This window comes from Pipistrellus hanaki (genome assembly GCF_964339955.1).
Source record: "Pipistrellus hanaki genome assembly, chromosome: 13".
Taxonomy (NCBI): domain Eukaryota; kingdom Metazoa; phylum Chordata; class Mammalia; order Chiroptera; family Vespertilionidae; genus Pipistrellus; species Pipistrellus hanaki.
In genome coordinates, this window is record NC_140515.1 from 38096231 (window position 1) to 38117107 (window position 20877).

General features: G+C 46.0%; 2 protein-coding genes across 2 annotated transcripts in view; one reads left to right on the top strand and one right to left on the bottom strand.

Annotated features, from left to right (window-relative positions):
- CAPN7 (calpain 7) overlaps positions 1-4724 on the top strand; it is a 33280-nt gene extending 28556 nt beyond the window's left edge. Inside the window, exons 19-21 of the mRNA XM_084903303.1 lie at positions 529-659; positions 3188-3280; positions 3368-4724. Coding sequence (XP_084759429.1) covers positions 529-659; positions 3188-3280; positions 3368-3512 — 369 coding nt within the window. The 3' untranslated portion in view covers positions 3513-4724. The remainder of the gene's footprint in view (positions 1-528; positions 660-3187; positions 3281-3367) is intronic.
- The window catches only part of SH3BP5 (SH3 domain binding protein 5), a 61713-nt gene continuing 44351 nt past the window's right edge, over positions 3516-20877 (bottom strand). The window contains exons 4-9 of the mRNA XM_084903311.1: positions 14083-14247; positions 10740-10870; positions 10040-10082; positions 8941-9160; positions 7145-7405; positions 3516-6672 (exon numbers count right to left, since the gene is read on the bottom strand). Of these exons, the coding sequence (XP_084759437.1) occupies positions 6461-6672; positions 7145-7405; positions 8941-9160; positions 10040-10082; positions 10740-10870; positions 14083-14247 (1032 nt within the window). The 3' untranslated portion in view covers positions 3516-6460. The remainder of the gene's footprint in view (positions 6673-7144; positions 7406-8940; positions 9161-10039; positions 10083-10739; positions 10871-14082; positions 14248-20877) is intronic.

The window sequence follows — 20877 nt, forward strand, 5'->3', positions numbered from 1 at the left end:
ATTCCCTTTTTCTGTTTTCATTCTTCACATTTAATAATTTTTTACAAAATAAAACAGTCCAGAGGAATAAGGGAAATGTAAATAGCCTCTATCTAATCTGGAATACAAGATCTTCAATGATCAACATTAAGTGATTCTGTGGGCAGAAATAAGAAATTGATAGGAAGATTACTGTAAACCTTTGTCATTAGGGAAAGCCATGTGGATGAACTTCTTAAATTGAGGGTTGACTTTACAGGGTGAGCTCGATGTATAGAGGATGTGAGGGAGAATTACTGGCAGGAAGAACAACTTGGTTTAAAGCTGAGAGATGGAGATAGTGCTTAGTGCTTAGTTTCACAAAGTAGCCTGGCTGGAATGAAGAGTGATGCTGACTGTCATGAGTGACAAAGACTGGGGAGAGAGGGTGGAGCCAGAGTGGGGAGTTGCCATCTTTGAGGAGATATGGGGGAGTGTGAAGGCGCTTTGTCTTTAACATAGAATTGGAGAATGTGAAGTTTTGTTAATGCAAAAACTTTGTTTTGTTAGATTCATGGAAAGTGGAGCGGTCAGAGTGCTGGAGGATGTGCAAATTTCCAGGAGACTCATAGAAATAATCCCATTTACCAATTCCATATAGAAAAGACTGGGCCATTACTAATTGAACTAAGAGGACCAAGGTTTGTGATGAGTAACTTTCTTAATGTTATACAGTGGTGCCTCACACAACGAACTTAATTCGTTCCAGGAGCAAGCTTGTTATGCGGAAAGTTCGTTATGTGAAACGCGTTTTCCCATAACAATACATGTTAAAAAAAATAATTCGTTCTGTAGCATAAAATATGCTAAGATGACATAAAAAAAAATATGCTAAGATGACATATTTTTATTTAGATAAATCTAAAAACATAATTTTTTTTAAAAAAAAAAAAACACACATTTTTTTAATTTTAAGACAGACTAAGTAGAGTCTACCGAATCTTGCACATCTTCATCCATTTTCTGCTTTTTGGCCGATGGTTTCATGAAAAACCTGTCCAAAGTTCGCTGTGCGAGGCGTTCGTTATGCGAGGCACCACTGTATTAAAAATGAGCTTCGTAGAACAGAATAGGGTTTTGAAACAGACCTGCGCATGTTTGATTTATGTTAAAGATGCTATTGCATAGGGTGGGAAAAAGGATACTCTGTTCAATAAGAGGTGCTGAAATAATTGAGTATCCATGTACCAAAATGGTAATTAAGACCCCTGTCTCATATCAGATTGCAAAATCAGTTCCAGGTAGATTACTAATATAGGAGATATCTTAATGAAAATATTTTTACATGTGTTGCATTAGTGGGGGAAAAGTCTACAGTTTTTGTGTTTTTTTTGGGTTTTTTTAAATAAAAACTTGAACAAGCATGTCATAAAAAAGATAACCCAATTGGCCAATAAACCATTGTAAGCCAAAAATTTGAAACAGCCCAGATGTACATTAGTGGCATTTAAGATTATAAAATAGTCCTACATAACAATGAAAATAAATTATAGCGACCCACTACATGATGGAAAAGTCTTAAAAAACAGAAGCCAAACATAACAATATATATTACATGATTCCACTTACATGAAGTCAAGAACAGGCAAAATTAAACTGTTGTTTAAGGGTGCACACTTGGATAGTCACGCTATATACAAAGCAAGAAAGTGCAAGTTTTGTGGGCACAGGCATTGTGATGAGAAAGTTGGATACAAGGACTTCAGTGGTGCTGAGAGGTTCTGTTGATTTAGGCGGTGGTAACCTAGGTATTTGTTCACTTTACAAATTATTTGTTTTTCTATGTCATTGTGATATATTTTACAATTTTAAAAGGTTTAAAAAGTAGAGAATACAAATTTAAAAATAGTATTTCTAAGTAAAAATAGGCTTAATTGTGCCTACTTTACAAACAAATTCAAAAGAAACTAATAACCCTTAACCTGTTCGGCCTGCAGACTCAATGGTCCAGGTTTGATTCTGGTCAAGGGCATGTTCCTTGGTTGTGGGCACATCCCCAGTAGGGGGTGTGCAGGAAGCAGCAGATTGATGTTTCTAGCTCCCTCTCCCTTCCAAAATCAAAATTAAGGGGGAAAAAAAGAAACTAATAATCCTAATAGGACTAAGCTACTTTTCACAATCATTTTAAAAATCTTTATCAGTCTTCTAGGTGATATAAGGTATCTAATTACCCTTTTGTATTTAATTTCTAGATAGATTGAACATGTAAAAATACTTGACAATGTGTATTTTTTCCTATTTTGCTAATTCATGTCTTGCCCATTTTTTTGTTGGAGTTGTCATGTTTTTAACCCTTTGCACTCCGAACCATTCTGGACATTGGCTACCAGCTACTCGACGCTACTTTGCAGCGGAAACTCAATTCCCCGTAATCACTAATAAACTGCAATCTCCCCTGAGAGGGGACATCCGAGTGATATGCTAGAATTCCGATGTCCCCTGAGAGGGGACAGCGGAGTGCAAAGGGTTAATAGGGTTCATTTGTAAGAACATTAACTCCTTCATATATTTGCAAGTATTTTTCCCAGATAAATTTTTTCATAGGAAAAAAAGCTTATTTTAAAGTAATCAGCCTTTTCTAGTTTATTTTGCTGTGGGTAGGAAATTTCACCCCAATAGTAAATTAATTTTCACCGTATTTTCTTCGGGTTCTTTTATGTTTTTATTTTTTACATTATACTTTCTAATCCACATGGAATGTATTTTTATATTTGGTGTGAGATACAATTCAACAATTTTTTTATCACCACCTAAATAATACTTCCTTTACCTACTGATTTGGAATGCCATGTCTCCCATATGCTAATTACTTTCTTAAATTTAGATTTTTTTTCAGGGTCTTCTCTCCTGTCCCACTCGTTCTGCCTAATACATTGACAGTATTTTTATCATTTCAATTTAACATTATTACCTAGGAGCCTATAGTAAAATGTAGTCTCTCTTAAAATAAGTTTAATGTGTTAATCTTTATGGCTGCAGTTTTTAAATAGAAATGGTGTTTTCTATAACTAGTGTAAAAATAGTATGCGTTTCAGTGTTGTCTCTTCCTCCTGAAGCTTTAGAAAGCCTGTACTTGATTTTAATAGTACATCTGCACTTGAGGTATACTTATTTTTAGGTATGTGTTTGAAGACCGTTTAGCAGTAATTCTGTTTCTTTTTACTGCTAGGCAGTATAGTGTTGGATTTGAAGTTGTGACAGTGTCTATGGTGGGAGATCCTGGTCCCCATGGCCTTCAGAGGAAATCGAGTGGTGACTACAGGTAAGGTTGGCATTTGATTATATTTTATACTCCGCTTATTGTGGCATCATCTTCTGTAAGCCTTGTCTTTATTTTCCCTAAATACAGGTGTGGGTTTTGCTACCTGGAATTCGAAAATATACCTGCTGGGATTTACAATATCATTCCCAGTACATTTTTGCCTAAACAAGACGGACCTTTTTTCTTGGACTTTAATAGTATTATTCCCATCAAGACAACACAGCTTCAGTGATGGGGAAATTGCCGCACTTACTGGATTTTATACTTACCAAACAATCAACTCTTCAAATGAGGATACAAATCTGCAGGACACTAAACAGTAAGAACAGAATTAATTCTCCAAAAATGTTACAATGGAATCCGGTGCCCAAGGCAGAGTGTTTAGTGAGAATTGTATATAGACAGAATTACCATAAATTACTTTAGGAGTACCATTTACATGGTTTTGTGTATCTGTGAATTGGCTTGCATTTATAAGGGGCCACAGTGTATTTAAAAAGTGCAGATGATTAAAACTTATACTCAATCACACTGTGATGTGATTTTGCTAAGAGGGAATTGAGACCAGATGAGGGACATAGACTCATTGAATGGAATGGTAGGCTGGTATAATCTCAACTATCTACATTGTCTTTCTGGCAGAGCATGTTGTAAGGTAAAACCTGCTTGTGTTGTGACTCTACTGTGCATCTTGGGCAACTAATTACCAAATGAATTAAAGTCACCATTTCAGATTTTAATTCTGCATTGCTTATGACTTTAAATGTTTGTGGCCCAGATGTTATGAAAGAATAAAGCTTTAAGAATTACTTATTAGCTTAGCATGAAGATGCTCATGCTTAGGAGTGAAGGTTGTTATAGTACCTGTCTCCCATTGAATCATGTAAAGAGAACTGAAGTATATGTATTCGCTGTTGCAGTCATTTTTTTATCAGGTTAACGAAAGTAGTAGTCTGAGACATTGAAGACATCACTGTTTAGTTGGTACTTTTTAATTGCTCTCTAGTTCAGTGCTCTTAATGGTAACAGCACTCTGAAGAAAATACAATTGAGAATTTAATATATTTTAATTGGGATTTCATTCAGGGAAATTGCCAAGATACTAATGTCTTGTGTATAAATTCCCAGTTGTTTACATAAAAATCCATCAGAGCAGAATGATGCTCAAGATTTTAAAGATCTGAAAATAAGGTGGTATTTTACATCATCTCTTATAATTACCAAACTTATTTTGTATTTGATACCTTTAATTGAAATAAAATGTTTATACTTACAGAAACTGTATAGTTTAACCGAGAGAAATTTGATTATTAAAGGACTTCATCAAGTATGTTCCATGTAAAAAACAAAAACTCATTATTTGCTTAAAAAATCTGTTCTTTATAATTCAGGACAGTGGTGGATTATTATACTAGTGAGAATTCTCTTTGGTAAATATAATTTTCTATGGCCTTTATTTTAAACATATATGTAATTTGAACTTCTTGTGTTAAAGAATTACATGATGCAAACTAAGTTCTAATCCCTGCCCTCAAAAATAATCTAATGGAGGAGACCTGTTTATGAGCAAGTTCATGTACTGTAATGTTTAATTCTATAAGAGATCTCCAAACACAGTGCTACAGATGTATAGAAGGGAAATTATTCATTTTGGCTAGGGAGCTTTTAAAAATCCAATGCCCAAGCATACCCCAACAATTAAATCTCTAGGGTTCAGACCAGAGAAGTTTTTTAAGCTTCCTAGGAAAACCTAATGGGCAGCAGAGGTTGAGAATCACTTTTCCAATATAACCACCTTGTCCCCTAATTGCTCAGATTTGTAGCAGCAAAAGTAGAATTCAAACCTTTGTAAATGGAGGTTTAATTGGAAAGAACAGATGACCACTGTATTCCATGCTCTTCCTATGGCAAGAAATTTACCTACAAGACTTAGACAAAATAAGGATTTCTCATTTGAAGTCATAGCAAGTTAAGACATTTTCTTAAGTGGTTTTTATTACACTCAAGGTATTAAGAAGAGTACAAAATAACCTTGTAATTAAGATACTGTATCAGTCATTAAAAAAGGAGAAAACACAACAGTATGAAGAGATTTACAAATGACTAAAATATACAAGATGTGACAGAATTAATGAACAATTTGAAATGGGGTTGCTTCTTTCCTTTCAAAAATGCCAAGTTTTCTTAAAACCAATAAAATACAATGCTCGTAAATGTGTGTAACCTTGAAAACATTAAAAAGCAGTCTTAACTATTAGAATAAACAGACTCCATTGCATCTATTTAACAGCCTTTGCCAACACATGCCTACTCCCTTTCCTAGCTTTGAGATAATTTCCTCTAAGAAATACTAGTGTAGCATAACCCTTAAATAATTTTAAAGTTACAACCTACAGAGAAATTAACACCTTGTCAATCTAGAATAACAGTGGCAACCATTCTTCACATGCACTTCTCAGAATAAGTCCCCTTGGCTGGTAGAATACGGTTTACATACAACCTTTTCTTCCCCAGCCACAAATCTCTGATATGTCCTTGCTACCCTCACCTCCCCGACCCCCCATCCCAACATTGGCATTCACCTTTCCCGCCCCAAAAAGTGCAGTTCATAGTAACCTTTATAGAAAATGGTTTTAATGGGTGTTTTAACTACTTAAAAAAAAAAAAAAAAAAAAAGCCCCTTTTAAACATCAGAGATGATAAAAATGAATTGTGTTCTTGGGGTTTTTTTAAGCCTTCACTGACTGAGTCAAAAAGGTATGTTCTGAATTTTGTCTTGCATTAGCTACCCTAAGATATAAAAGGAAAGACCATCTCTATTTTCCCGAACGGGGGGTGAAAGAAGCAAGCTGCTGACCCCAGCTTCCCAGCCCCTCTCCTGCTCAGGTTCTTTTGTGGGAACTAGTTATTGCTTCCATAACACTGTTTCAGTTAACGTTCCACCAAGATGTGCCCTGGTCACAGTCCACCCGCGGCAACAACTCTGCTCTGAAAACAAACCAGCCCGAGAGCTCTTACCAGAGGAAAAATCTTCAGCCTTACGGTCTCTGAAGCCTCACTAGTGCAGTTCAGAGTAAACACTTACGATTTGGCATATATTAAAGGGTTATTGGCACAACGTTCTCCAATCAGTTTCTCATATAAATAGCGGTGTGCACTGGGGCTAGGATCTTGGTTGGATCAGCCGATCTGCACCATTTTTCTGTCAGCCATAATCCCGTCTGGACCCTTTGCGCACTGGAGGGAGAGCTGCTTCATCCTGTTGGCCAAGGCCTGGCCCTCCGGGGGGGCGCTGCTCTGGTTCTTGCCACCGTCACTGCTGCTGTTGCTAAGACTCCGATTGTTGTTGGCTTTGTCACTTGTTTTATTCTCTGCCCCTTCTGCTCTGTCTCCTATAGAAAGGTAAAGATTAAGTGACTCTTGGAATTGTCAATGCTCACTTAGGCCCAAACTAATCAGCCAACTTAACCCTCTGGAATTTCCCAGTGTTGCCCAACACGTGTATATATAACAGAGGGTTCTCCATCATATACAAGCTTTTATTCCTCAGAGCGTTTTCTATTTTCCTTATTTTTAGAGATGAAAATTGTCATACTCGTTTAATAGCTGGGAAACAAACCTCTAGCATGTGCTTGTCAAGAGGACTGTTGTGATGAGAGACAACCCACGCTATGGAGTCAGAAGTCCCCAGAACAGGACTTGGAGACTATCTCAGTGGTAAACACCGACAGCACATTCACACAGGCCTGGGGGCTCCAAGACCTGGCCACGGTCTAGAACAAGGTCTAGGACAGTGCAGAGACCTGGCTGCAAAGGCAGTGAGTCACCCGGGACAGCACTCCTGGTGAGAGGGCTGCAACTCACCTCGTTCCACCTCACACTCCGGGGAGGAGGCCCCGCTGCATTCACTGCGAGGGCCTAGCACAGGGAACATCACCCCAAACTCTGACAGGGACACGGGGCTGGGCAGATCCAGGCTGCCGGGCCTCACAACTGCAGAAAACTGGTCAGCCATCCCAGATGGGCTCGTGGGTCCCGAACTAAAGCTGGACACAGACTGGGTCTCCGAGTCATCTTCAGACACAAAGTTGCTGCAGTTGTCATCTTCAAAGGCCTCGGAGGCCACTGGGATGAGAGAGAGAACACCAGTTACACAGGTTCTGATAGCAGCCTAATTCCTTAAACCCTTCCAGAAGCGTTTGCTGCTGCAGACAGCTAGACACAGCACGGGGGCTGCAGAATCCCTGCCACTGTGGGTGCCTAATAAAAGGAACGTGACCCTCCCGAGCATGCACGACCAGACTAAAGCAGCTGGATCCCATGCATGTTCAGTGTCCTTGCAATAATGTCGTAGCCTGTGTGTGCCCTACAAGTTAGTGTCGGTAGATACTGTCTAAAGGCAGAAGATGAATTTGGCCACAGATCAGGGACTTTTCTCCACCCCAGCCCCCAAATAGATTTTCACGTGCACAGGGAGGGGGCAGGGCTGGCTGGCCCCTTTGTAAAGGATCCACAACAGAAGCAGGAGCCCCTGGGAGAAACAGCCCTGCTTGGACCTTTGTTGTCTTCCAGTGACTTGCGATCTCAAAAGACACTCTCAGAGCCTACCTCGGTCACAGTTTGCCACAGAAGAAAATTCCTTCCCGGCGCTCTGTAATTTCACTTTTAGACCAGAAGAACCAAGGCCCAGAGACATGTCATTGTCGTGGTTTGAAAGCCACTTCAGCCTTTTAACTCGTTCCCTCGGCCTGCACATAATCCTGCTGATTAGGTTTTTCCTCTTCTCCCCTTTCTTCCTCCCTCATCTTTAAAAACAGACTTGTAGCATCCCATAGATGATTACCATAAATGAGAAATACTGAAATGTTGGGGGCAAAATGAACTCAAACCTGATTTCCAATCCTATTTCCACTATTTGTTGTATAGCCTTGGTCAACTTACTTAACCCCTCTGAGCTTCACATTCCTCTCCACAGAGGTAAATGAGATGATGTATATCAAAGTCCTCATATTGTTGATTCTCAGATTATAGTTTCCTCTTCCTTTACTTGTGCCCGGCCCTTGGACGTTTATTGGGAAAGGAGCCTGGGAAAGAGCTACCGGAGACCATTGCACGGAAGAGGAATTGTGCAAAGACGGTGTTGGAGACTTTTCATGGTTAACATAGAGGGAGCCACACCAAACCTAATAGCAGTTTTCCTGGGAAAGGGCTCTCTATGGTCAGACACCAGGGACAGACACCACTCTACAGTAGTGAGTAGGTACTCCCATACTCTCCATTCTGCAGCTGAAGAAACAGATATAAAGACGAATTCTTGCCTGCATCGTGTGCTAGTAATGATGGGAAGGTGAGCATTTGAATCAAACCTAAGCCCCTGTTCTTAGCTCTTCTTTCCTGCAGTGCTTCTCAGACCCTTGTTATTGTTCTAGTATGCACTTTGAACCCTCAGGGTGAACATAAAACATTTTCCCAAACTTATTTGACCATAGAATCCTGATTTTGAGGAACACTCAGTAGCAACTTGATGAACAACAGGGTTCCACAAAACATGGTAAGTCACCAGAAAGAGCTCTGGGTCCCACCCGAGTGAGGCCCTTCTCTGGTGGTGAAGACACCGCTGTAAGCCGACCACACAACTTGCACACAAGCCCCCGACTCACCGGAAACAGCATCTGGCTCGGGTTTGCGCTCTGACAGGTCCTCTGCGGAGGTGCTGCTGCCCTCGGCCCCCACGCCGCAGCCCCGAGGCCCCATGGCGCTGGAGCGCCGCCGCTCGTGTATCTCGTCCGAGATCATCTCCAGGTTCTTCAGGGCCGTCTTGTACTCGCCTTTTGCCAGGGCCAGTTTGGCCTGCAGGTCATCCACGGTCTTCTTCAGTTGCTGGTCAGGAGAACAGGAGGCTCAGTGAGTGAAGGCTGCCCCTACTGGCCTGGTGATGCTTTTGCATGACAGGCCCAAGCATGTCTTCTGCCCTTCACTCCAAGACATGACTGAAGACCTGATTATTCTTATCAAAGCTGTCCATGTACCAGATATAAAAGCAGACTCGACCACTCCCAACTGGGTAACAAACAAGTTCTATATCCAGAAACTACCACTGGCAGGACAAACCCAATCGGAAACAACAGTGGGTGTCAAATTCACACACAAGTCCACATGCTAGCCATTTGGTCCCCAGCACTGTGGTTCCCCAACTTGTATCAGAATACCCTGGAGGGCTCCATTCACAGTGGGAGGGGAGGGGGGAATACTTGACAATTGGTACTTCTAACAAGTTCCCTAGCAATGCTGATGTTGCTGGTCCTAGGAGCATACTGAGAACCAAAGCCCAGAACAATATAGAAAGTGATTAATCGGCCCTGACCGGTTTGGCTCAGTGGATAGACCATCGGCCTGCAGACCGAAAGGTCCCAGGTTCGATTCCGATCAAGGGCATGTACCTCGGTTGCGGGCACATCCCCGGTAGGAGGTGTGCAGGAGGCAGCTGGTCAATGTTTCTCATCAATGTTTCTAACTCTATCCCTCTCCCTTCCTCTCTGTAAAAAAATCAAAATATATTTTTAAAAAAGAAAGAAAGTGACTAATCAGCAGATGTGGAGAACACCAGAGACCACTCAAGATCATTTAGAGGCTTGAAAACTCAGTAAAGAATGTCTCTCCACTCTCCTCTTGCAGCAAATGAGGTATTTGGAAGTATCACAAAAGGCAGGGCTTTGCATAAAAATCCCATCACCCAACAAAGCCAAAGACCACACGTACCTCGAGCTGCATGTAGTACTTTGCCTTGAGTTCAAAATAAGGCCTGTGAAAGAAAGAAAGAATGAGTAATATAACACAATGACCACTAATAAACTCCAATGAGGTGTGTGAGGCTAGGTCTTCCTTCCAGGATTTAGTAAACTGATAAGGCCGTGAGCTGAAGGTGGTGCTCCCAGCTCTGGGGCTTGATGGATACAAGTGCTGGAGGCACTGGGCTCACTCAAGATTTGGGGAACCCACACATGTACACGTATCCTGGAGCCTCTGCATCGTGGTTCACTTTCCTCTCTGGGGAGGCTGTTCAAGGTCACAGATTGTGCCCTGCAGCTCATGTGGCCTGGGTCTCTTCTAAGGAGGTGGGTTCCCCAGGAATGACCAGCAGATAAGGCTGGAGAAGGGGCTGCCTCAAAACACACCTGCTAAAAGCTGGGGGAGGGGAAGCACCAGGCCTCCCCTGACCACAGCAGAGCCACTGGAAGGACGGGCTCAGGTGTGTCCCCTGGGGCTTTGTCCAGGAGAGAAGTAAGAGGTGGTCTATAGACCCAACCAGGTCATGGGCAAGAGCGAGAACAAGAAACACAAACATGATACTAGTCTAAGGTGACCAGATGTCCCAATTTTAACAGGTTGTCCCGCATCCCATGGTGTTTTAAAAAGGTCCCGGTTTTTGGAAAGAAAAGGCCCTCACCCCCAGACTCACTTGGATTTGTTGATGGCTCTCTTGAGCTTCTTCTCCAGCTGCCGCATGCGGCCCATGGCCGCATTGTACCTGGCTGCCGTCTCCTTGTGCACCAGCTCGCTCCTTGTCTTGGTGTGCTCTGCCTCCATGACCTTCAAACAACAGAAGAGGTCAACCCAGCCAAGCCCAGAACAGTCCCTTGTTGGGGTGTTATATCATTTTTTTAAAAATACCCTTTGAGTAAGTTAATGGGCAGACTAAGAAAATACCATCTAGAATAGGATTACTTCATCCCATTTTTCTATTTTGGAAAAGACTTTTGTCAGGTAGGACTAAATAGCTAAATTGGCTGTGGCAATGACTGAGAAAGAAAACAAGGAAAAGCAAAACTAAAATAAAAATGAATCATTCTCTGATTCAATCAATGTCCACTTCCTTCTGCTCAGGCCTCCTGGGTTGAAGTAGCTTGGTTTCCTGCTTCCACCTTGGGGCAGGCAAATGGGCAAATAGCACCAGTGGGATCTTAGACATCAAAGAACTGGGATACCTAACAAAAGTAGGCATGACAGCATCAGGACAAGGCCATTATCCTTGCTGTCCAGGATAATTATGAAGTGTCGGGAAAATGTATGAAAGACTGGAATGAGCATGAAAAGTTAATGGGTGTCCTGTCTAGCACACCCTCCCAGGTCATCTCCAGCCTTCATTGTCCTGGAGCTATTGTATGACCCTGTTAAGTTATAGGAAATTGATAGTAATACAAATTATTCTTATTCCTAGAAATGAAGATGAATTCTGTCCCAGTGGAGGTGCATTTGATAATATTGATTACCCTGTAAAAATATTTACCAATTTTGCATCAGTTTAAAAATCTGTTTCTGCATCCCTAGTGTTCTACATGAATGTATGTTTATTGAATTCTCCTTTGAAATAGTTGTAACATCTTACTAGTTCCCTCCTTAGTTAATAAATTAAAATCTTTGACACAGGAACATATTATATTTATCAGAGTTTTGCTTTTACTTTCTTTAAAATGCCTTTTCACAAAGGTTTCAATGCTTGAGATGCTTTTTAAAACAACAGAATTAAAACAAAGCCAGAGAAGGGAACTGAGCTAAGCTAACATGCAGTGACATCCTTGCTAAAATGACTTCTCAAACAAAACCATCCTTTCTCTTTGCTTCTAACACCAAAGACTTCACAAAGAAATAAGATGCACTAAAAACATTCCATACTCGGACACACTCTTGTCTTCCATCTTAGGCTCTCGGGATTTACTGGTGTAACTCTTAATGAGAACTCAAAACCCCAAGCTTCTCAGACAGAACACAACATACCGGGGGTGAGCTGTTCCATTACGGAAGATTTCAATGCAGGGTTCACCGTTAAGGAGGTTAAGTATTTTAAACTGACATAGAAAAGCTTCGATTGGAAGCTACTGTACAGGGTTCTCACCAGCTGCACACAGTGACCTTGTCTATTTCAGCCCTAAATCAAAAGGCTTTTTCTAACATTAAACACTCCGAAAGTTCCAAGCCCTTGGAAATATTACCAGTGAAGACTGAGGGGTACAAAGGAAACACACTGATGGCCTCGGGCAAGGAACGTGGGGACCCCAGTGTTCTCCCACCGTGCCTGAGGGGGGGGGGGGGGGGGCGGGGATCAGGTAGCCCAAACCACTGCCAATCCCTCAAGACAGTCGGGGACCTGAGTCTGGATCTTTCTGTAGACCCTTGATAGTACTTTCCGTAGAAGAGGGGTGACATGACGCCCCCTTCTCCTAAAGAAACAGGCTTCCCAGGGTATCCGCGGGTCAGACAGGACAGGAGACGTATCCCATGGTCTCCATCCAGCACTGTTCAGCAAGCCGAGCGTGCCAGGCCCCCAAAGAGCTGGGAGCGGGCGGCAGGAGCTCCACTTGAGAAGATGCTAAATCCAGAGGGAAGCTGGCAGCCAAGCCACAAGTCACAGAGCAGCTGCCCGTCCGTCCGATTCAGGGAGCACGGCCCCTGTGGGCTGAGTTTCTCCATGACCCAGGACTGCGGCCGGGGAAAGCTTTGCCACCAGCTCTGTCTCTTGCTGGTGTCAACTTGCGAACTCTCCCTCTCCAGCAGCAATTCAAGCAGCAGCCTTTCAGGCCACTGGGAAGGAATCTGGGAAAAGGACCAGCAGCCCAGGTGAAACCCAACACCTGTTCATCTGCAGTGGTTACCCCCACGACCAAGGAACCTCCAGTGGCCGCAGGAGGGCACACATCAGGAGCCCTACATAACGGGAGGCCAGAGAAGTCTGACCCAGCCCCACAAGTCGCTCACTGCACCATCCCAAGCAGCGCCATTCCCATGGGGGATGGAGTTGTGTAACATGGGTGTCCAGGAGACACCTCCTTGTGGTACAGCCACTCACCATCCACTAGGCCCCAGGACTTACTAAAGGAACAAAAAAGGCAGAAACATGTTTTGTTCTTTTTAAAGAGCAGATCGAGTGATTTCTGAAATGGTTTCTTCTGGCTAGTTTGAATCTTCGGTGGGGGGTGGAGGGAGGGCAAGAAGGATAGTGGATAGAGCATCGGCCTGCGGACTGATGGGGCCCAGGTTCGATTCCAGTCAAGAACACACGCCTGGGTTGTGGGCTTAATCCCCAGTGTAGGGCATGCAGGAGACAGCTGGTCAATGATTCTCTCTCATTGATGTTTCTATCTCCCTCTCCCTTCCTCTCTGAAATTAATAAAAATATATATATATTTTTTAAAAGAGGAAAAGAAGATGACCTCCAGCTAATTTGTTGGGAGGAGTTGAGAGAGAGAGAGAGAGAGAGAGAGAGAGAGAGAGAGAGAGACCTTTTCATATCTTTCAGCCTGTGGCTTGTAAATTTCCAAGATTTCCAACCTCTGCTTTGGGTTTTATCAGCTGACCCCGGAAAGCTGTTCCGGTCTGTGTCTGGCTCTCTGAGCATCGTGTCCACTAGGGGGCAGGAGGCCCAAGGCTACACACGCCCAGCCAGCTTTTATTTAAGGAAACACCAGGCCATCTTTAGTTATCAGGTCCCCGGCACTTGAACCACTGTGACAAGTGACCCTGAAAAGGGAGAGGCTGCTGGCATTCACTCCTGGCTTTCTCTGTTCCTGCCCTGGCACTCTCAGAGAGCGGTGTTAGGCCGCATGCCTGGGAGCCTGTTTCCTCTGCGTGGGGACACAGCACACGCAGATCTCACCAGAACCAGGGGCCAGTCCGCATGTGAGAGACGCTCCCACACACACCCACGGGCGTACAGCACCCCTCAAGGGGCCACCCCCACGCACACGGGCGCTCACAGACAGGGACGCCCAGGTCCCCCTCCCGCGGCTCACACGGCTGTGACTCACCCTCTGGGTGGCGTGATTCAGCATCTCCTGCCAGGCTGAGTCGAACTGCCGCTTGTCGTCCTCGAGCAGCCGCTGCTCGGCCAGGGAGATGGTCTCCTTGGCGGCGCGGAGCACCTCGGTGGCCCTCTGGAAGTCCTGCGTGGCCTTCTGCGCCTCCAGCTGAGCCTGGTGAGAGAGTGCCCCAGTGAGCCCTCAGGACAGCAGGGCTCCCGCTGGCCCCTCTCAGCCTCCCAAAGGAGAGGCCTGGAGCAGGCCTGGCCCCCGCGGGTCCTTGTAAATGCCGGCTGGGCCGGTGAATGGACAATGTCCACAGCCCAGAACCCAGCAGACCAGATACACATGTCGAGCTCCGGTCAGAGTCAGAGATGGCAAAACAGCCCCTCGGATGGCAGGCATGGCCACCCGGGGCCTGTCATAGAGTGGTTCTCATTTGCTAATGATGCCAAAGGGAGTGCGGTGGTCCACAACCCCGTCCCTGCCCAGATCGGGGGCTCCATTCACAGCATGGCACGCAGGAAGTTCCCCAGAGGATCGCACACTGACGGCTCCATCCTAAGGTGGGGACCGTGGTGAGGGACGCAGGCCTTCCCGGGCTCACAAAGCTGGTGAGAAACAGAGCTGTGACCAGACCCTGGGAGTCCCACCCAGCGCTGTCACTCGGCCAGACAGGCCCCCACCCAATTCACCCTCATTTTCAGGGAACATCAAGTGGGAGAATCAACAGACACGGCAGCTGACCACATGGGGCTACCACCAGCCACAAGGGGCTTCAAGCATTAGAAATGTCATCAATCCAAAATGAGCGTAAAACACCCAAGTTGTAAAGACTTGTTACTACAAAAAAAAAATTATAACTATCGTCTTCATAATAACCATGTGGATTCCATGATGAAACAACAATGTTTTGGATATCCTGGGTTAAATAAAATATACTATTTCTACTTTTTCTTTTTCTTTTTTTCTTTTCTTTTCTTTTTTTTTAACTGGGGATACCAGAAAGTGTGAAATGACATAGTGGACTCGCATTCTATTTCTTTGTAGACCAGACATGCCTCCTTCAAGAGAGGACCATGTGATCGCACCGGTACTCAACAACACAGCCTCAGGTCACTGCTCTTGCAGGCAGAGCATGGGCAAGACATTGCCAAATGCTGCCCCCACCACCACCACCACCACCCATCAGTCAATGTTACATACACTTGGGGGACACTCACGGGGCAGTCCCTGGGATTGCGAAGGGGAACAATGAGGCCCCCACAAATCGTCAAAGTCTCACATGACTTAGAGGAAGTCTTCAGAGACCACAGGCTGAGGACACTTTCCGAGACCGTTACGTGAAGCCCATCGGCTCAGACAAGGCATAGCTTTGTGACCCCCTGGGTACCACACTCCATCCCTCACTGAACACAGCCTTGGCACCACACCTGCCCTCCCAGGCAATGACAACGTGGTCGGGAGCCGACACCACACCGTAACAAGGTGCCACGGGACGGAGGGAAACGTGTAGTGAGGGGATGTGAAGGAGAAACTTTCCTGTAGAGGAATTGAGGATGGCTTCCTTCAAGGAGGATGGATGGTCCTGAACTGAGGACTAAAGGCCAGGGTGATTTGAAAATGGGGGTAGGAGGACCAAAAAGGAAACAGTATTATGAAACACAGTATCTGCAGGAGACATGACAAAGCGATTTCAGAAAGGAATCAAGAGGGAAGGCCTAGAATGAATGCCAGGCTAACGCTTCCAGCAGTGGCCCAGAGACCTGCCTGCTGTGGACACCTGTGTGCCCTGGACCACACATCCACGCAGGTTGCCTCAGCCACACGGTGGGGACAAGGGCCTGCTCTCCATAGAACTGACCAACCCACCGAGGAAGGACAAGACAGCGCGATGTGCTCTCTGCAACACAACTCGCTGCTCCAGACCCCGTGCCTCCGGGCCCATCCACGGTTCTCCCCCGTGAGGGCAGCTCTCCTGGGGTCTCCATTCGCCCGGATGTGATGGGGGAAGGGGAAAGCACAGGGACCTGTCATTAAGAGCTGCCCCCACCCTGCACCACCAACTGCCTACAGGCTCAAACCAGTACCAGCCACAATAACGCATCCCACGGGATTTTAGCATTTTCTAAAGAGGGATTTGAATATGTTCTTAAGGAAATTTTAGTATTTCAGTTCATCAACATTCAGTTCATCCCCAGGTCTCCCTGCTTGAATGATGAAGCTCTTCTTTTCTCAAATAAAAAAAGAGATGCCCTCATAGGGACCTTCAGAAACGTGGCTGCCATGCCTGGGCCAGCACCTCCTCGCCCCCCTGCCATGCATCTGATGAGCTCAAATGAGGGAACCAAGTCTCTACAGAGAGGGGAGAGAGGAAGCCCAGCTACAGGGGCCTTGCAGAACACCCTCTTCAAGTTCCTACTGTGTTTTAGAAGTTTCCAAAGGTTCCTTCCTTCCTGCATGGTGGTGTCAGAATTATGTTGATCTTGTCATACGGTGAATACTACTAATATGAAGGTTCTGGCTACACTTACCCCACAGACACTCTCCATCCCTTATCTACTTAGTCGTTCAAGTAAGTGCTGGGCATCTGTCTGCACCAATGTCCATTCTCTCCATCCTCCTTGGTAACAGGAATATGTCTCCGGGTGAGGCACTGTCCCTGCTAAAGACCCCATTTCCCAGCTGCCACTCAGCGAGTGCCCCTGTTCCTTTTAGCTAATGAGATATAAATCGTCACTGAGTGGGACTTCCAGGAGGGGCTCTTTGTCTCTCTATGTGGGATGTTAATACAATAGCTGGTGCTTCAACAGTTATTTTGGATCATGAGGTAACGCTCATAAGGATAAAAAGCAGTAAGTTAGGTCTCTGCCCTGGACTGCCTACCTCCTGACTTTTTACACGACAAAAAAATTAAGTCTCATGCTTTAGCTGGTGTTGTTTGGGGGTTTTCTGTTCTGTTCAGCCAAAGCTAAACCTGAAGGATAACACATCTTCCCTCTACATAGCTGGGCTGTTCTGCACACCTGACAGAAGTGACTACAGCAGCAAGTGTAGACTGGGCAAATCCTGGCCACAGAAACCCAGGTAGCAGCCAAGAGTCTAACTGAGGAGGACTCAGCTCTGAGACCGCCTCCCAGTGTCATCATGAACACACGGCCTTGACAATCAGAGGCCAACTGAGCAATCCCCCAAAGAGCTGGCTATCTGGTTCTCCCCATCTTGTGAAAGACAATGCCCAGAAATCTCTGGCACAACCAACCAGGCTTTACCTTCCGACTCTAACCAAAAGCCCAGGCGCTCATAGGAATACATTATTTGAACAAGGACCCTCCACGCACATGCACAGGCTTCCCTGGTCATGAGCTCACCCACAGCAGAGAAGCCCAGTTAGCCAGCTGGAGAGCTGGGGCCCCGCTGAGAACAGAACCCAAGAGGCTGAGCTGAAAGACGCAGCCCAGGAAAAATCCTAAATATCTTCATGACTCATGGTCGCAAATGGCTTTCATGGAGATAGCCCTACTAGGGAGAGAATGTTAAGAGGCTGCTCATGAATGGATTTGATAAGTGACCTTCATTAAGACTATTGGCCCAGGCCAGCTGTGACTGAGGCACTCAGAAACACGTGGGTGTTCCATCCAGTGTCGTCAGGGGGGTGGAGGTAGGGGTGGGGTGACCTGCCTTTGTCCAAGCCACCAGATGGGAAAGACTGCAGTCATGGCCATCTGACTCAACTTCTACCCCAGCCCACATGGGTGTCAGGAAGGAACAAGAACATCTGGGCATTTGCAACGAAGGTTCGGCATAGAGGGAAGTTCGCAGGCCGCCTAGTGCAATCCCTTCATTGGTCAAAGGAGGGCCCAGAGAGGCAAGGCAACGTGCTGAATGTCACACAGCCGTCTGGTGGCTGGCCAAAGCCGGGAAACCAGAGCCCCCGACCCTGTGGTGTGGTGTCTGCCGGTATCACGCTGGCAATGACATAATCGGGGGACAAGTGGATCGCTGCCTCCCACCTGTGACTCAGAGATGGCACTGAAGCCTCCTACAGGGGTCACCAGCACACCAGCCAGTCAGCTGCAGAAACGGAAAAGGAGACAGGGGTCTTGTCACTTGGCTGCCCCAAAGCCCCATTGAGCTGGGGGCTCCCACAGAGCACCCACAACAGGAGACACATTGAGTGCCTGACTGTAGAGGGCCCCCTGGGAATGCACATGGATGACCTTTAATTTAATGTCAGCTGAGTCCGAGGTGACTGGCTTGGCCATCTCGGTCTTGATATGCTAAATCCCATCCTTGTACCAGGAATGAGGGAATGAATAGGACCTGGGCACACCCAAAACTCCTTTGACTTTAAACCCCTCTTTGGAAATATATAAATGCGCTGTGTTGTCTGTGGTGTGTGTGACTGTCCCTCCATCAGAGTGACAGCCCCCCAACCTGGGTCCCAGCTTGCCTCTATTTCTGCCTCTGGTCTCTTTTTTTCTTTAATTTCTTTTTTTTTTAAATATATTTTATTGATTTTGTACAGAGAGGAAGGGAGAGAGATAGAATTAGAAACATCGATGAGAGAGAGTCATCGATCAGCTGCCTCTTGCACACCCCCTACTGGGGATATCCCCGCAACCAAGATACATGCCCTTGACCGGAATCGAACCCGGGACCTTTCAGTCCCCAAGCCGACGCTCTATCCATTGAGCCAAACCGGTTTTGGCGCTTTTTTCCTTTAATTTCTTAATCCCCAGCTCCTCCACTCAGGAACCTGTCGTTTTTCCACGCAGGTAGTGAAAAACAGAGAAACAGCCCCCCACACTGACTACTAGCCGACCGGCAATGTGGACACAGATGACCACGAAGAAAATCACAGCAGCCCCTGCTGAGTGTTTTATCCTGAGGCGGACCCTCTATCTGAGGTGCTCTGGGTACAGAGCCTCGTCTATATCTCAGAATTTCCCTCTGTGCTCAGTGCAATGATCATCCCTGTTTTCTGAAAGGTTAAATGCATTGCCCAGGATCACCAGCTACCAAAGGTGGGGCCGAGACCCAACCCCGGCCCAGAGCTTCCTGCTCAACTTCTATAAACACCGCCTGCCGGGGCCACAAATTCCTGACAAAGAGGTACTGGTCAAGCTACGTTCAGTCTCACCTTCTCACCTACCGAGGGCCACACGGGCCACTGTGACAGTAAATGGGGAAGAGGAGGGGGGAGGTTCGCAGGGAGAAAAGATGCCACTACCACGGAGACCATGGGATTCTCTCCACAGAGTAGGGGGGACGGAGGAGGCTCCTGAAGAGCTGAGCTCAGTCAGTCAGGAGCCAGGAGTGGAGTGGGGTCTCGACACTGGTCCTGCGTTTTCTCCGAGCCTAACCTCCCTCCACCCCAGCACTGTTTCCTCGCCTGCTCTTGGGATCAATGGCCCCCACTCACAGGGGAGTGCGGAGGCTGAAGGAGACACAGGGAAGCAGGGGCCATATCCCTCCATCCCATTCATTCAGGGCGCAGGCCCAAGGGCGAGCTCTCCCCACTTGTTAGCACCGGAAATCCAAAGCCTTTCTCTGGCTTCCTTGGGAATGAGGGAGCTCAATCTGCATGCACTCCCAGTGCTTGATGGGAACAATTATGGAGCAACAGAGGCTTCCAGAAACCCCCGGACACAAGGACATGGAATGGAAGAGGGGACTACCCCACCCTTGTAAAGAGAACCAGAAAGTCACCAGCCTGGGGTGAAGCGGAAGCTGCCCTGAGTGAGGTCAGCAGTGGCCCTTCCGTCCACGTCCACGTCCACACGGGGCAGCACAGCACAGAGGAAGCCTGGTTCCTCCCGCAGGGGAAGTGCTCTCTCACACACACACACACACACACACACACACACACTTCTGTCCCTGCCTCTCTGTTTGCTGCTGTGAAGAACCGCCCCCCCCCCCCCCCCCCCCCCCCCCCCCGCTCCTCCCAGGAGCTCATGAAGAAAAGTCCCAGATTCCTTCCCAAGCATCAAAGATCAAAACCCCTGAAAGCACGATCCACGCCCTGCTAGCCTCGGGGAGGGTGGGGAGGGTGGGTGTCCGACATGAACATCAAAGTGGACAGACAGATGCATCTGTTCTCACTATTCAGAACAACCCTAGGGATAGGCACTTGCCAGAATCTGAGACATTCAATTCTAAAAACTTCTCATCCCTCCACGCCCCCTTCACACCGCCCTGGGAGGTTCAGTGAAGGACGGCCAGAGGCAGAGACCAGGCACCCGCCCTGAGGATATTTAGGATAGAAACAACTTGAGCCCATTTAGTTCCTTGATCACTTTTCATGTCCACGACTCATTTTTTTTTTTAATCAGTCAAAATCATTTCCATTATCATCAGTTGTTCTCTTCCTCAAGTCCATTTGAGCCATTGAACAGTTTTACCCCCAAACTTTTCTAATTAGAGCTTGTGCCATAGCATTTTCCATTATTTCTGTTAAACTCAACTTTCCTGGATCCATTGTAGATCAAAAAATTTGTTGAACAGATGGATCGTCGGTTTTTACTGTCTCAAAAATGTTTCCATGTACAGTGTGAGCCAATACCAGTTAATATTAAACTGTACACTATACAACATACTAAGCAATGTAAAGTATTAAATAAAAGACCCATGGTGTGTATTTCTCCTTAGAGAAATATGACAAAATTCCGAGTGGTTTTAACAGATAACAGATGTAACCCGGGGTCTGAAGCTGTTGTAGCAGAAAGGCCACCAAGTTCTTTAATGCACCGTACAGTCAAAAGAGCCTCCAGGGAGTGTGGGGAGGGGGAGACAGGAGTCAAG